This window comes from Panthera uncia, chromosome A2 (genome assembly GCF_023721935.1).
Source record: "Panthera uncia isolate 11264 chromosome A2, Puncia_PCG_1.0, whole genome shotgun sequence".
Lineage (NCBI taxonomy): Eukaryota > Metazoa > Chordata > Mammalia > Carnivora > Felidae > Panthera > Panthera uncia.
The window spans coordinates 17,698,312-17,714,465 of record NC_064816.1 but is presented as its reverse complement, the minus strand read 5'-3'; the positions used below and the strand labels follow the sequence as shown (position 1 = coordinate 17,714,465).

General features: G+C 56.2%; 2 protein-coding genes across 2 annotated transcripts in view; both read right to left on the bottom strand.

Moving 5' to 3' along the window:
* Positions 1 to 3: 3 nt before the first annotated feature.
* APEH (acylaminoacyl-peptide hydrolase) lies at positions 4 to 9,308 on the bottom strand. The gene is made up of 22 exons (XM_049640476.1): positions 9,219 to 9,308; positions 9,011 to 9,143; positions 8,316 to 8,442; positions 7,816 to 7,909; positions 7,634 to 7,709; positions 7,381 to 7,544; positions 7,080 to 7,217; positions 6,891 to 6,982; positions 6,773 to 6,813; positions 6,567 to 6,688; positions 5,980 to 6,040; positions 4,680 to 4,777; positions 3,995 to 4,046; positions 3,082 to 3,170; positions 2,492 to 2,630; positions 1,936 to 2,019; positions 1,775 to 1,855; positions 1,343 to 1,431; positions 1,063 to 1,253; positions 852 to 954; positions 660 to 766; positions 4 to 570 (listed from the first exon to the last, which is right to left on the bottom strand). Exons 1-22 carry the CDS (start codon positions 9,228 to 9,230, stop codon positions 465 to 467), a joined length of 2,199 nt encoding a protein of 732 aa, XP_049496433.1. The 5' UTR covers positions 9,231 to 9,308; the 3' UTR covers positions 4 to 464.
* A 2,199-nt stretch (positions 9,309 to 11,507) lies between these two features.
* The window catches only part of BSN (bassoon presynaptic cytomatrix protein), a 95,218-nt gene continuing 90,571 nt past the window's right edge, over positions 11,508 to 16,154 (bottom strand). Inside the window, exon 12 of the mRNA XM_049642224.1 lies at positions 11,508 to 15,447. The gene's annotated coding sequence lies outside the window, so the exon portion shown is untranslated. The remainder of the gene's footprint in view (positions 15,448 to 16,154) is intronic.

Here is a 16,154-nt window from a genome sequence, read left to right as displayed (position 1 = left end):
ACCTTAGCCTGTGGCCACTGTGGAAAAGCAGGGCCTCACTAGTTCCCTAGACAAATTGGTGGTAAGAGAAGGGTGGTGTAGGGCAGTTTCTAACAGAAGGAGCTGCTGCAGAGACAGCTAGCCTGGGAGTATCCCAGTTGGCCCTGACAGGCAGCAGCTGAGCCTCTCACTATCCCCTCCCTCTCACATTGGAGGTAGGTGAGGTCCTTAAGGTTACCACACCCAGAGCCTATGGTCTCTGAACCCCCAGGGTGAGGCTGGAGTTAGGGATGGCTTGGTACAAAGTACCAGCAGGAACCAGATTCTGTGTCCTCATTTATTATGACTGTATAGCCTACATTCCTCAGCTCACCCATCCATGGAGTCCAGAGCCCAGGAATCCTCTCGCCGATCTGCCAGACCCTGGGGCTCTCCAAGAGGAAAGTGTGGTTTATGCCAACCAGCTCATGCAGGGAGGCATGGCTTCAGCTGCCCAAGTGCGTGTGCAGCCAAAGCACAGCATTCATGAAGCTGTCTGACTCCACCTCCACTTCTGAAAGTGCATGGGTGCTTTTGGGATAGAGCAGGAGCCTGTAGTGGTCGGGCAGCAATGTCTGAGATTGGACGGCTCTCTCTGCTCACCTGCCCACCAGCTGCCAGGGCTGTCCTGATGCACTCACCGAACAGGCACGTTCCGGGCCTTGAGGGCACGGTAATACTCCATGCCTTGCTTGAAGGGCACACGCCGGTCCTCCTGGCCTAGCATCAGTAGTAGCGGTGTCTTCACCTGGGGATGTGGGGAGTGGTAGTGAGCAGGGCCCCAAGGCTCTGGACAGATTGGCAGCACACTGGGCAGAGGGAGGGATGTATACCTGAGGGGTATACTTGATGGGTGACTTGTCCAGCATCTCAGCCCACACGCTGACGTCTGGCAGGCAGTCACTGCGGTAGGGGAAGCCAGCCTCCACCACGCACCTGTAAGAGACTGTGCTGATGCAGCCCCAGGAGCCCTGAAGCATGTAGGGGCTCCATGGGGGTATGAGGTGAGACAGAGAAGGGCAGGGACCTGTGGAGCACACTCACCAGTCAGGGATGTCAGTGGAGCCCATCATGGAGGCAATGTTGATCACAGGGTTCCTCACTACACAGGCACTGTAGGTCTCAGGATACTGACCAATCAAGTGGCAGGAGAGGAAGCCACCGTGGGAACCACCCATAAGAGCTACTCGGTCAGCATCAAAGTGTTCCTCCTGGAGCACCTGCTCTACTGCAAACTACAGGGTGGGGCAGAGTGTGCTGCAGCCAGCTGCCCACCCAGCTGAATGGAGCACACCCTAACGGTTTACCCCCCAGCCCCTGCTACCTGGACATCCTTCACATCCTGGTGGCCCACGTTGCCGGGAAGGGAGAGGATGCTGTCCTGGCCAAAACCCGTAGAGCCACGATAATTCACTGGAAGCCAGAGAGGAACCAGACAGGGTGATTAAGGGACATTCCCAGCCCTCTGGACACTCTTTTCACCCATCTGTGAAGTAGGCTTTGAGGCCAGCTGTACCACAGACTGTCAAGGCGAAGGGGCCAAGAGATTTGAGGCTGTTGCCCAGTGACCACAGCACTTTCCATGGAAGTCCCTATGGAGCCTGAGGCTGGTCCATGCCAGTTCCTGGTGATGGTTGCCAGGTCCAGGCTGCAGAGAAGCCTGGAGACTAGGGTGGTACCTATGATGCTTGTACAAACCAGACCACTCCATCACCCTCCACAGCCTTACCACTGCCACAGCGCCCTGCTCACTCACCTAAGAGTACTGCAAAACCCATTTTGCAAAGCATGGCTGGGAACAGCATCCAGGCAGTGACAAAGGATGAATGGGGTCCCCCTGCAGACATGGAGCAGAGGGTGAAAGAGCCAGCTAGGACGAGTGATGGGAGGGCAGGGGCTCCTAGACCAGGTGCCTACCATGGGGCATGACGACCATGGGCACTTGGGTCTTATCTGGAGGGTTGCTGGGCTGTAGAAGGATTGCTTCAAAGTCAAGGCCGGCTGCAGGGAAAAGACAGCAGTCAGCAGAGCCAGTCCTGCTGCCCAGGGGCTTCCTGAGCTGTAGTTGCAGGTCTGGGGCTGACCTCTGGAAGAGTGATCTGGCCAAGGTAGCCTGCACTGAGACACTTGGACGCCAGGAGTCACACTCCTGCCCTAGTCAAGGACCCCAATCAGTTGGAACAGCATTTTGGATGAGGGGTGGCCAGAGACCTCAAATAAGGCCTGTCTTCTTTGAGCCTTGGTTTCCCTACTGCAGAGGATTTGGCCTGGTGATGCCCAGCCCTGATACCCAGAGTAGGTGTCCAGATACCCAGAGGCTATTCCCCATAACCATGCCTAAGAGGAACAGAAAACCTCTTAGAGGTAATCCCAAGAAACCCCACAATGTGAGACCAGAGGCAAGAACGGTGACCACAGAAGCTGTGTGCTGGGGAACTTGGAGAAGGTGTCCCTCTGCCATGGCCCAGCTCACCATACTGCACATTCTCTTGCTCTGGCGGTGGCTGCAGTACCCGGATGGCCCAGGAGATGTCCGGAATAGGCTCAGCCTCCTCCAGGGACACCCACAATACTGCCTGCTCCTTCCCTGCAGGAGGCAGGAACCCAACTTTCTGCCAAGGGGAAAGAGTGTGTCATAGGTGGTCTGGCTGCCTCCCTGCCCTTCTACCTCTGCCCAGGGTGGGAGGTGGGCAGCTCTCACTATGCTTGGGCCTTCTACCCACCTCCAGAGGGTACATCCTCCAGAGAGACTCCTGTTGTGAGCTGGTATATACAGAGGCACAAACACGCACACACCTCCCTTCTGAGCCTTTAGGTTCTACTGTCTCCTTGTGCTCTGCTACGTCAGAGTATTGGCCACTTTCCCAGGCACCCTGTTCTTTATAGAGCAGACCTACACCTGGTAGTTCCAATGGGTGCCAGACCTTGTGGACCATCCTGGGCCTGCGTCTTGGTCTCTCAAATGCTAACCAGCCATGGTCAGACTCAGGCCAGTTCTCTGACCTAGGGAGCTCTGCCTACTCAGAACCCTCACCTCCTGGTCTGGGGCCCACCAACACTCACCAGGCTTGGGGGCAGGCTGGGCGTGGAGAACTGTGCCACCATGAGGTCCCGGTCAATTGCCAGCAGCTTCCAGCTTCCACCAGACCCCCCTGGAGAAGGCAGATGCTACCACCTTTCCCACCCACTCCCTGCATAACCAGGGTCCCAGGCTGGTGGCTGTATACCAAGGTGTCCCTTTTACCTTGAGAAGCAAAGGGACACCCACAAAAGGACACCCTACTGCACATAGCCATGGGCGAGCCTCCTGCTTAGTCCCTTGTTCATCCAGCAGATGCTAACTAAGCCCAGGGACTGCCAGATCTGGGGACACAACAGACTTCCATGGCACGTCCACCCACCACTTAATGACTACAGTCTTCAAGGCTGGCAGCTAGGCCTGGGGGGTTGGAGTGCTGCTGATTCTGGGCAGTGGGGTCCAAGGAGATTCTTAAGCAGGGAATGTATCATGAGATACAGTTTAGGAACAATACTCTGAAAGCTTTGTGGAGGAATGACTATCGTCAGGGCAGGCATAGAACTCAAAAGACATTTTAGTGGCAGCGTCACAGGCCCACATAAGAGGAAGATGAGGGAGCCAGCACAGGGTTCCTCATGGGCCTTGGGATGGCAGAGCCGCCTCTGAGGTTTTGGAGGCCAGGGAAGGATGACTCTGGCAGATCTTGGCAAGAGAAAACTTTGTAGGTTTGAGGAGCAGGGGTGTGTGGAAGCAGGGCCGGGATGTGCAGAGCAGAGTGGAGAAGGGAGACAGTCTGTTGGCTGGGAAGGTTCTGCATGGTCAGGGTCCTTGAGAGATGCAGTAAAGGCTGCAGAACAGCCAGCGGTGCAGAGTGGCCCAGAGTGCCACTACTGCCCCATGTGCTGGAGTCCCAGTCCCACCCCTGGCCTGGCTGGCTTGCTCACCAGCCCTGCTCACCAGCTGTCAGGGAGGTCACAGTGCCCATCTGGGTGTCCACAACAAACAGGTCCTGAAGCAAAGGGGAGCCCACATGTGGCACCACATCCAAGAGCCCTATGAGTCCCTCTCCCACCTCCTCTCTTAGGGACCTGTGGGCCAGGGCAGGGCTGTAAGCAATTATGGCAACAGCTCCTCAGTGCAGTAAGTAGTGGCTTGAAGGCCTGGACTCAAATCCCAGCCCCATCACAACTTGCTGCCTGACTCTGGGCAAGGCAAGGAATGCCTCCGAGCCCCTGAAGTAGCACGAGGAACAAATGATATCACACTCAAAAGTCTGGCACACTGTAGGTGTCCCCACCCAATTCCTGGGAGAAAGCCTCTGTCCCATCTCTGTCAGTTCCCTGTATAGTGTTTGGGGACCCACCCTAGTGGCAGCCCCCTTGTTCTCCAGCTGGAAATGCCTGGGAGAAGGGGAATCACACATTTGCCTCAGGAGGAAAGGCCAAGGGTTCTGTCGTGGGGCACCAGGGCAGACAGCAGCCTCCTCAAGAAAAAGTAAGTCCAGGACAGGGGCAGGCAGGGAAGGGACTCGCAAGACCTTATGGCTAGGAATTCCAGCTAGCAGTGTGCATATGCTATGCCCCAGGCCCAGGGCTCCTGGAGGTTGGTCAGAGAGTCTGCCTCTCAACACAGGGCCCCTTACCTGCCGGCTACGCTGAGCTGAGTCAAAAACCACTCTCAGGCTGTCAGCTGACCAGCATCCCAAAGGCAGAAGGCTGCAGTAGATCCCAGAGAAGTCCTCTGCAAAGATGGGAGGGCTGAGGGCTATATCTGGCAGTGGAGGTATGGGAGGTCAAGACTATGAGGCAGGCTGGGCTGCTGAGGAATTCACAAGAGGCCCCTGCAGCTGTGACAGGATGGCAGTCTTACACATGGGGATACCCTAGGTGATGAGGGGGTGCCTGAGAGGGGGCTGGGGGTGGACACCTCTGAGGACCCAGGAGAGGCAGAGTTCAAGAGCTTCTGAGAGAAACCATAGCTGCTTGGAAGAAAAGCACTGGCTCTCCTATGAACTGCTCTTATTGGGTCTCTGATAGGGACCAAGTGCTGCAACCAAGATGACACCTTTCTGTCCATTATGGTGTTTAGCAGAGTGCCTGGCAAAGAGGGCTGAATAAATTCCATACTTCAATATCACTCATTTAACCCTCACTACAATGCTATAAAGAAGCACAGATCCATCCCCACACAGATAATAAATGAAGCTCAAAGAGGTGAGGACACTACCCAAGGACCCATAGCTAATAAGGAACAGAGCTGGGATTCAGACCAGATCCCCACCACTGTATCCCTGCAACCCCAAAAGAAGATAAAGACAACATATCTTGTTCACTGGACCCCTGGAACTGAGCAGGTGTCCTGAACAAAGAGACTATAACCCCTCAGGTCCTTGGGATGGTTCAGGATCCCAAACAAAGCAGTGAACACTTGAGACTGTGACCAGACCCTGTTGGCCAAGAGCTACCCACCCAGAGACCCCACTGACTCAAAGGCTTGGATGGGACAAACGCTAGGGTGGGGACTGGGAGTGGAACAATGCAGTACCCTTGAGCTTGGAGCATTTCAAGTAGGACATTCCAACCTAGTGCACTTTCTGAGACCCCACTGGAACAGAGGATTTAACCAGCCACTGGAAACATAAGGTCTACCGAGGAGATGCAGCACGGGGATGAAACCATCTAAATCCCCTGCCAGCCTGGGCCACTCTGATCTCAGCTTTGGTCCAGCTGGCTTCCTTCTATCAGAACCGCTCCCTATGGTGATGGCCCCACTCCCTGTGCAGGCTGGTCATGGGGCTGGCCCAACAGGGAGGGATACTTCAGATACTTCAGACGGAACCCAGGAAAGAAGAGCTGAGGCAGCTGGCCCTGCATGCAAATGACAGATGGAGGGAAAACAGAACTGCAGGCTTCACTGCATCCACCCAAAGACACACCCCTTACCTCCCAGCTGCCGAGGCACGACGTCCACCACCACTGAAGTCACCTTGGTATACCAGTCGTACTGCAAGAGAACACCCTGGTCAGGCCCACCAAGGGACTGGCAGCATCCTGAGGGCACAGAGCTCTGTACCCATCCTCTTCTCTGATAACCCTGGGTAGCCTCAGGGGGGGGGAGGACCTGAGACAAGCCCAATGTATCTCCTTTCTGGTGACCTGGACAGACATCCGGAGGGGCCTCTGACTTTCACAGGGAGCCCAGAACTCTTCTTGGGGAAGGACTAAGACTCTAACTGCACACTTTATCCTAGCCCCTTGCAGAGCCTGGCCGATGAGAAGAAAAAGGAGGAGCATTCTCGTAGACAGAGGGTGCTCCAAGGTGGTGAGTCCTGACAGCAAAGCCCCCCCCCATGCCAGCACGCTTAGCCTCCAGGGACTGGCCCTGGGAAGACAGGCAAAACTCACACCATCACGGCACCCAGGACAGAAGGGTGCCCATGAGGGGCCCATGAGGAGATGAAGCTGACCCTTCTGCTCTCATCCACCATCCCTTCCTCTTGCTGACCACTCCCCGCCCACCTCCAGCTCACCAGACATAGCTGACTACATTGATGATGGGGGACCAGAGATGGGTACTGCAGGTAGATGACGCGACACTGGTCTGGGCTCAGCCGGGGAGAGGACACAGCCAAAGAGTCATCTGAGAGAAGCTCTAGACCAGATGAAAATGTGAGCATCATGCAGGCTGGCAAGGCCAGCGTGTGTCAACAAAGCACAGGTGGGCACCAGCACTTACCACACTGACCCCCGGTGAGGTCCACGTAGTAAAGGGCTGACCTGGAACCACCAGAGAGACACTCAGCTTCAGAACCAGCCTGAGCTGTGAGGCCCCCTGTCCTGCTCTGCTTCCTCACCTGCGATTCGTGCAGAAGCGGATGCCCAGCCTGAAGGGCTCATGCCACCAACCTACAAACACCACACCTGTGTCTCCAGGGGCCCAGAATGCCTGTAAACAAAACCCCAGGGCAAGTGTGAACAAGGGGCAGTGGCTCAAGCAGGGCCCCCCAGACTCCAGGAGTGGGGTAGGCCAAGTCAGTGCTAACCTGTCCAGGGGACACACTCTCAGGGACCCCCTCAAGCACAGAGATGTTGCCGCTCTCAACATCCAGCACGCAGAGCACAGGAGTGCTTTTGGAAACCATGTTTTCTCCCCAGTCTTCGTAAAACACAAACTGATCCCCCTAAGAACACAAGACAGTCAATGCCCAGCCTGTCTTGCCTGCCCCCTAGAAGCCAGCACCCCCCCCCCCCACCAGTTCTGGCAGGCACAATGTGGGCAGGGAGCACGCTGAGCCCTAGGCTGCCCAGAAGGGCCTTCTTGGACTGGCCATTGAACACGAGCACCTTGATGGCCTGGTCTGGCTTCTTCGGCCTGGCCATTTCATCATCGCTGCCACTGATGTCCAAGGCTTTTGTCTGAAAGAAGGACTCAGCCTTGGGGCGCTTCTTCTCTGCCACGTACAACAAGTGTGTCTCCGAGTGCGACCAGGACAGGCAGCCAAAGCAGTCTGGGTGCAAGGAAGGCTGATCAGGGGGAGCCCTGGGCTATGGCTGCTCCTCCTGTCCACCCTGTCTGCTCACCAGCCAGCTGTCTCACCGTCCTCATACACAAGCCCATGTTTCTCCAGCAGCGACAGGTTGAAGCTCTTGAGCTTCCGGTTCTTCTCCCAGACCTGAGGACATCTGGGCATCAGGTTACCTGTCCCCCCCCCCACAACAGAACCTCATCTGTGGGACTGAGCCCCCAGTTGCCCACGACCTGGTCTCATGCAGACTCACCTCCAGGAACTGCTTCTCCTCCCCAGGGCTCGTGCCTCCAGCCTTGCGCAGCACAGCTTTCATGGCGCCTGAAGGAGAGTCTCTGCTCAGCAGCCTGAAGAGAACACAGGTAGCAGTTCGGGATTATACAGTGATAGCCCCATCCTGCCCCCTTATTGATCACAACCTCTTAGACAAGATTCTTGACACTTTGGTCCCACATCAGCCCCTGCAGCCCTTCTAGCTCCACCACGGCAGCTGGCCTTGCCTCTCCTGCCTGGTGCAGAGGCTGTACTCTCCCCAGCCTCCCTGAAGCTCCATGGGCTCTAGTCCGGGCCCAAATGTGGACAAAGCCTCCAGTGCTTATCAGGCCATGTTACTGAGCTTACAAGGGGCAAGAACCTGGCTCCTGGCCTCCCTTCAGGGCCCTACCTGCACCAAGACACATGGTACACAAGGCTTTCATAAAAGGTTTGCAGATGGCTATGGTTTTGCCCACAAGCTTCTTCCCTCAAACTTACTCCCCGCGGGTCTCCACACTGTTGCCTGCAGGCCCTGAGAACACCACTGAATCCCCGTCGTGGAACACCAGGTACTGGCGGCAAAATCGGATGTTCTCCATGCGTTCCAAGTCCCTCTGTGTCCACTCTGTGAGGACAGGCATGAGACTGCTAACAAGACTGACCAGTCCCAGTACAGGCTCCTCTCAACACTGCCCCCACCCTAGGAAAGCCCAGCCCACCTCCCCAGTCTGTCTCCAGATATCCTGGATGCAGGATGGACAACACTTGGCCACAACTCAGGTGTAGGCCTGAGCCGATGGCATGTCAAGAGAGAAATCACTACTGCTCCCAGTAGCCACCACCTCCACTCTAGAACTTGACAGGAGCCTGGCACGTGTAGGGGATAGGTTGAGGGGGTGAGCCTATAAGGCCCACACCATGTATCCCGGTCTGAATTCTACTCCCACACGCTCAACTCATGCAATCAAGGGCACCATGCCAGAACACACCGAGCAGCGTCCCCCATACACCTGTATGTAGGGTCCTCTGAGGGGTGCACCCTCCCACCCCTAAGTCCACGTTCTCCAAGCCCCGTCTTCTCCCACACACTCGTGTGCACTGTCAAGCATAAAGCCCTCCACATCTCCCTTCTCTCCACGCGAGCGCACGGCCCCGGAATGGGCCTGCCACTCGATTCCCCTCCATACACACACCGGTGTGCACCGTCCGATAGCGGCCCCCGTACTGCGTGGTGACATCCGGGCCCAGGCAGGCGGCGCTCAGCGCGGGTTGGCGGCTAAGACCCCGGTACAGCGCCGCCGCCTCCTCGGGCTCGTTCAGCAGCACCTGCGCAGGGGACACACCAGGGTCAGGCCCGGCTCGGGCTGCAGGGGCCACGGGCACCGCGGGCCGAGCCCTCACCTGGCGCTCCATGATACCGCTCGGCCGCCGGGGCGGGACGGGGCGGTGAGTGCTGGCGCCCGGAAGTGAGGCTCCGGGGGGCGGAGCCAGGAACGGCCCCGCCTGTTGAGCCACTGAGCATAGTGGGAGGGGCGGGGGTTCTGACGAATGGGCGAGGACCCTAAGCAGAGGGGCGGAACCTCAAGGGTGAGGATGCGAGTTCTGTGAGTGAGTCGTCTGAGCTTTGGACCCGGGAGTCCGGGAGCATGGGGGCAGGCATCTGGAGGAAAGGAACAGGCATTTCCGGGAGGGCGAACTGGTCTGAGGCCAAATCCCAGACCTGGTACTAGGAGAGGAGGAAATGAAGTCTCTGAGTAGAGGGGCTGGCTCTAGGAAACGGAATACAGGATCGGTCTGTAGGCAGTGCGGGGCCTGTGAGCAGTTACGTGGCTCGAGCGAGGAGGTGAGGTCTGAGTCGGGAATAGCCAGTGAGGTGAAAGAAGCTGGGTCGGACGGGGGTGGGCCCTAAGAAGGACAGGGCCTTGGGGGGGTGGGGGGACGCGGATCAACAGATCTTTGAAGATAAGGGCGGGGCGGGACGGGGCAGAGCCAAATAAGGGTCGGATTCACGAAAAGGCGAAGAGGGCGTGTCCAGGAGAGGCGAGGTAGAGGCTGAAGCTGGCCCCAGCAGGCATCTTCCGCGGCCCTGGGGCTGACTGTTCCTCCTGGTCCATTACTTAGCAAACATTCACCAGCAGGTACCAGTCCCTGTTCTGGAGGGGCTCCCAGGTAGATGCGGAGAGAAGGACCGAGGTGCACTCCTCTGGCGGAGCGCGCAGAGCCCTGGGGTGCGGGTTAAAGAAGGGCGGATGCTGAGCTCTCCCGGTGTCGCCTGGGCTTATCGGCCACCAGGCCTACTCTAAGAGCTATCTGTCCTTGCAGCCCTCAACCGCCCTGCTCAGTGGCACCTTACTGGGGATCATGAGAGGGTGGATCTTACCTCCCCAGGCCTCATCCAAAACTTTTGGGTGCAGAGGGCCTGATGGGGGTCGGGCCGCACCCAGAACCAGAAAACTTCCCGTGGACAGGAGAACCTGGGTAGGTAGGCTCCCTCAGCGCAGTGGCACGGGACTGGGTGGGTTATGATGGCAGAGGAGGGCGGGAGAGACTGGGCAGCAGTCAGGCTAGTAGCGATGTCCCCTACTCCATATACCCTGAGCCTGGGTGGTCTTCCACACCTCAGGGACCAGGCTTCCTGCACTCTGCCTTGCCTCTGAGATCCCCACTTGCCTGGACTGCAGCTTCCCCTTCCCCATCAACCACACTGGACTAGTTAAGTAAGAACAGTCCCTACTTTCTGAGGCCACTTACACTTGTGACCACCGAGTATGTACAAGCCTGTCAAGGCCAGAACTGAGAGGAAAGAGTGACTGCAGCCACCAAGCTGAGTGGAAAGGTTGAAAACTAAGATGTTCACCACAGTGTTATTTATTATTTTAAGGAAAACCGGGACCATGGTGCCCAGCCTTCAGGGTGTGTACTATAGACTGGCTATAAATTCATCATGCAACTCTCTGGAGGCTGGGCATTGGAGAATAAACGTCTAAGTACCTGGGATGAACATGTAGAAATAAACAGGAGGCTAGAAAACAGAAGGTACTGCACCTTCTGGCTTCTGTTTAAAATGAAAAAGAAAAACAGGAAGTAAGGACATGTTAACATACTAACTCTGGAGGAAGGTCAGAGGTGAGGCTGATACTCTTTTCCTTTATCTGTATCTTAAGAATTTTCTAGCAGCTCTGGGTTACTCTAGTAAGGAGGTTCACCCATGCTGTTGGGAAAGAACTAAGGTCTGGCAGCCTGCAAAAGTTGAGGGGTTGGGAGTAGACATAGCAAGGTAGATAGGTGTGGTGCTTGTTGGCAGCACCAGGGGGCAGCACCTGCTCACCTGGCTAACCAGGAACCGGGGCCAGAAAGAGGCACAGCCTGGACACACCCGCCTTGGAGGCACCATCCCTCAACACCTGCACAGTGAACTAACTGCTCCCTCCAGGTCCAAACCTGGGACCTGCCCTGAGCATGTTTGTGGAGGACCCGTTGTTTTTGGCCAGCTTGGTGTAGACTTAGCTGTGGCCTTGCCAACACTTCTACAACATACCCCTTTTACTCTTCTCCCTTTAACTGTAAACAGGACTGTCACAAGTTTGAGGCTTTGTTCCTCTGGCTAAGCCTTACCATTTCAGAAACCATCCCAGAGACAGTCTGTAGGTTGTTTATATCAAGTCCTTTTATTCTGATACCACAGAATTACCTTGTCACAATACAGGGGGAGGGACACTGAAGTACCACGAGTTCTCACAGAGCACAGGAGGACGGCACACAATTCACAAGGTCATGTGGAGGACTCGGGTCATTGCACTTACAACTGTAAACTTGTTTGTTTCACTTTGTACAGCACTCTTCCCCCCCTCCAAGGAGAGAAGGAAAGAAAGGGAGAGAGGCAAGAAGGGAGGGAGGGAAGGAGTGAGGGGAAAGCAAAAACAAGACATAGAAGCTAGCAGAGAAAAGGCTTTGGGCAGCCACCACTCTCCAGGGCACTGCGCTTGGAGAGCAGGAGCTGATTTGATCCCAGAGGCTGAGTGGGGCAGACACGCACACACATACACATTCACACGCTTGTTCACATGCATACACACAGTTATCTCACGATTTCCATGGCTCTCCAGCGCCACCCCAGTGCACATGGCAGCAGGGCTGCTGGTACCCAGGGAGACAGAGATGATATCTCTGAGGAGTTTCAGTTGGTCAGGCCTGTCCCTCTGACCCTGTCGGAGTCCACGATGACAAGTATTTACAGATGGGGGGAGGGTGGCATGAGGGCAGGGGAAGGGCCATGCTGCCATGGCAAAGGATCTGCCTAGAAAACTCCACATAGGTTCCACAAGACAGGCCATAGTTACTGCCACTGCTGCCCTCTCATCATGGGCCCTGAGACCACATTCTCTTCCCAAGGACTAAGTGGGTGGGTGGGAGGGGACTGTCGCTGTGAAGTGAGTGCATTAGGCCCTGGAGTGGGCAGACACAATGCCCTTGCTCATGACACTGGGGAGGCAGGTATGGAGAAGGCCTAGACCACATCCCAGAAACTCTGCCCATTTGGAGATGGGCTCGATGCCCCCCCCCCACTGCCAAGGTACCAAATGCTGGTCCCTCCGTCTCTGGCTGCAGTGCCTCCAGAGTCACAGCTGCATCTACACAAGGGCTGGGACACTTGTGGCCCAGAGGGGCCTGCTCCAGCCACCTTCACAAGGGGTGATGGATACAGATGTGTCCTGGGGGTACAGTGGGGAGTGGCAGATGTCAGAAATTTCAAACTCAGAAGGCTTGGTCACAAAGGAAATTTGCTGAAAAGTCAACATTGTAGAGCCTAAGACTGGGCCCGATGGAGGCTGACCTGCTGTCCTCTCCCTGCTTGCTCCCTGTTCCTGGTCCCACCCCCTGGCCTTTAGTGGGAAGGATTACTGCCTTGGTCCCCCATATGTCCAGCCACAGGCACATCCCCACACGGACTTGGCCCTGGGTAGTCAAAGGTGATGGATAGTGGCCTCCCTTAGCCCTTGCTCAGATGGGGCTCTTACAGCCCAGGCCTGATCTCTGGGATGAGGCAGGTGTCCTGGGGGATGGGCGAAGCCCAAATCCAGGAGGACCAGGGTCACAGGCCCAAAACAGAGGTCAACAGCCTCCTGCCCCATCCACAGCTGCCAGAGGTAAGCCAGGATCCCCCTCTGAAGGGCTGTGTAGACCTTATAGGAAAGTATGAGAAATGTGGACCCCTGAGAAATGCATGGTGCAAACCAGAGCAAACTGGAGGAAGGCCAGGCCTCGAGGCTCAGTCACAGGGAAGCTGACAAGCAGTGCGATACTTGGGCTTTAGAGATGAAGGGGGGCAGGGAGTTTAGGTCCTGGAGACAGATGGAAAGAGGGTCACAAAAGAACCTTCTGTGAATTTTGCTACTGAAAAGCTTCCCAAGAAACTCAGCGTGAAGCCAGTGTCTATGTGAACACCTGCTCTGGTCCAAGATGACATTGTTAGCTGTCCTTGCCACAAGTGCCAGAGACCTAGCTCTTACTGAGCACTTGCTGATCCCCTTGTCCCAGCCTAGATCTCTTGGCTCACAGACCTTGGAGCCCCCCCGAGCTACAAAGAAGAGGCACGGAGCAGGTACAGTCAGGATCTGGGGTCCCTAGGACATAGCCAGACCCTGCCTCTGTGTCTCTGGCCAAAGACACAGCCCAGCTCTGTGCCTGAGCCATGTCCCACTGAAAGGGGTGGCCAGACGCCTCTGGCTCAGGGATGGGATAAGAGGGGGAGTGACTTACAGATGGAAATCATACAGCAAACCTTCAGAATGTTCACCCACACACTCCTGTGTGGGCTGCAGCAGCATGTCTACTCCAAAGGCTTCTTTTCACCTGCTATCCTGGTCCGAGAAACCTGCAAGGTGTGCGAGGCCCTGCTCTGCCCGCCCCGCAGCCTGCACGCTCAGGCAACAATTCCAGCAGGTCCTCACTAGCTCGTGCAGAAGTCAGCTAGAAGCACTCCTGAAGGAGAGGTTCTGAGGCAAAAAGAACTCCCAAGCAAGAGGGTGGAGCAGTTAAAATGGATGAAATCGTGCAAAAAGGCTGCGAGCTGTGCATGCTCCACTGCAGGACAGGCGGTGACTCACCTGGCAGCAGCGAGTCCTGCCACAGGTCAAACATGCCACAGACTGAGAATTTCACACACACAGTGGGAGCAGGGGGCGGGGGGGGGGCGGTGTTTGATATGAGCTTATCTATCCAGTTTCTCAATTGCATGTTTGCAATTAACTCCTTATACATAACATGGAATTTATTAAATATTAACAGTTGTCTTTGAGGGTTTATATTTCATTGCATAGAACGTTAGAGATGAGACTGGTGGGGGTGCCCAAGAGGAAGGGAGGCCCCCAAGGTAAGGGCCTTGGGGAGGAATGCCGCCCAGTACGCCAGGTGGGTGGACGGTGCCATACTCCCCAGCACAGGGCTCTGGGCCCTGCCCTCGCATGGCAGAAGCCCTGGCCCCTCTGCTCTGAGCATGCCCACTGGTGATGGCTTAAGAAGGACTGGATTGCACAGTAAACAGAGGTGGGCTGAGGGGCCTTCCTAGACCTCGCCCTGGGGTTGTGCTCTTGGTGGCCTGCTGCCCCCTATTGCTTCTGAGTCAACATTCTCCCTGTGCTGATCAGGGGCAGAGCAGAGAGGAAACCAAACCATCGGTCACAGGTGGTGGTGGAGGGGAGAGGCAAGGAAGCGAGCAGAGAAAAAGAAGGGGGAGAAAGAGAAACAAAAGAAAACTGCTTATGAGGTATACACGTAAATCAAACTGAAATGATTAAGGCTGTTCTTGAAATCAAAAGAAATCCCCAGGTGTATGAACAAGGAGCTGGCTGCTCAAGATGATGGCGGTGTCGCTGGGATGCTCACAATGGCTGGGGAGTTCGGGGGGGGGGGGGGGGGGGGGGCGGATGGCTTTGAGATGGTGGCAGGCGTGCTAGCATGCTGCCACCCATGGGCTGGGAGAAGCCTCAGCCAGTGCCCACGCTGCTTTTCGGTGCTATGGCCTCTTATTTCAGCGATGAGACAGTGTTAGGTCCTAATATTTGTAAAGTTCTCCCAACCCCATGCTGGCCACATGGAAGTCTGCTCCGATGTCACCCAGAGGGCAGGGTGAGGGGAGCAGGGCCCTGTGGCCACAGAGGGATCCGGGCCAGCTGGAATGTGAAGGAAACGGAGCCCGGGGCCCCCAGCCCTCAGTCGAAGCCCCTCTCCAAGGCTGTGGAAAAACTTCTGGCATCGTGGAGGGAGGGCAGCGTCCGTCAAAAAGAGGCAGCCTGTGCCCAAACTCTGTGTATAACGCATAGGAAGCCTGGCTGGCCGGGCCGCAGAAAGGCGGCTGTGGGAAGAGCAGCAGGACTGCCGAGGTGGCAGGGTGTCCGGAGAGGGCTCCTCCCTCCCAGCGAAGGCTATTCCTTGAAGGTGGCGCCCTGAGGACAGCAGTGTCTCTGGAAAGACAATCACGGGTCCCCCGGGGCCAGTGGTCTCAACGTGTCCAGCAGATGCTTCACCCAGACAGCTGCTGTTAGAAAACATCCCGTTCTCAACGGAGGCCTGCCTGCCACGTCCCACCTGGTGTGAGTCTTTGGGCCAAGGGTTTGCCAGATTGCAGATGCTTAGAGGAGAAAAAGAGGAAGGGGGAAAGAAGGAAAGAAAGAAGGATTTTGTCAAGAGCTGTGGACAGCTGCTTTCCATCCCTGCCCTCCTCTTGGTGATCTGCCCATGTGCTGATGGACCAACTTTTCCTCACCCAGGGGGTCCCTACCCATTGAGTCTTGGGGAGATGGGTGCTTGGGCAATTTTGAGGTCACGAAGACAAGGACAGGAAGCAAGGAGTATCCAGGTGGCAGGAAGGGACATTTCTTGAATATAACATAAGTTGCTTGAGCGTGAGGGAGATGGGATTTTGTTTAAAATGGCCCACCTCTCCCAGCCCGCTTCTGAAATGGCCATAGAAGACACCAGGAGATGGGCACTCAGAGAAGTGCTGGCCGTGTGGCCCAATCATTAGCCAGATACCAGAACCTGAGGGAGATTCCTTTAACTACAAAGTTAGTGGTGTCACTGGCCCACCCAGGCTGTGTGGCAGGACGCAGAATAGAACCACGCCCGTGGTTCCTTTCGCTCCTCAGTGACACAGCCCTAGCCCTAAACCCAAGGTAGGTTCTGCCGTGAACCCAGCCCATGGGCTGCCCTTCCTTCCCTTCAGCACAATTTCTGATTTCACATCTGTTCTAGGGCAACTCCAAGGAAACATCCAGCTGGGCGGGAAAGCAGCAGGGAGCCCGCTGTAGTGGGGTGAAGGCAGGAAGAACGCTGGGG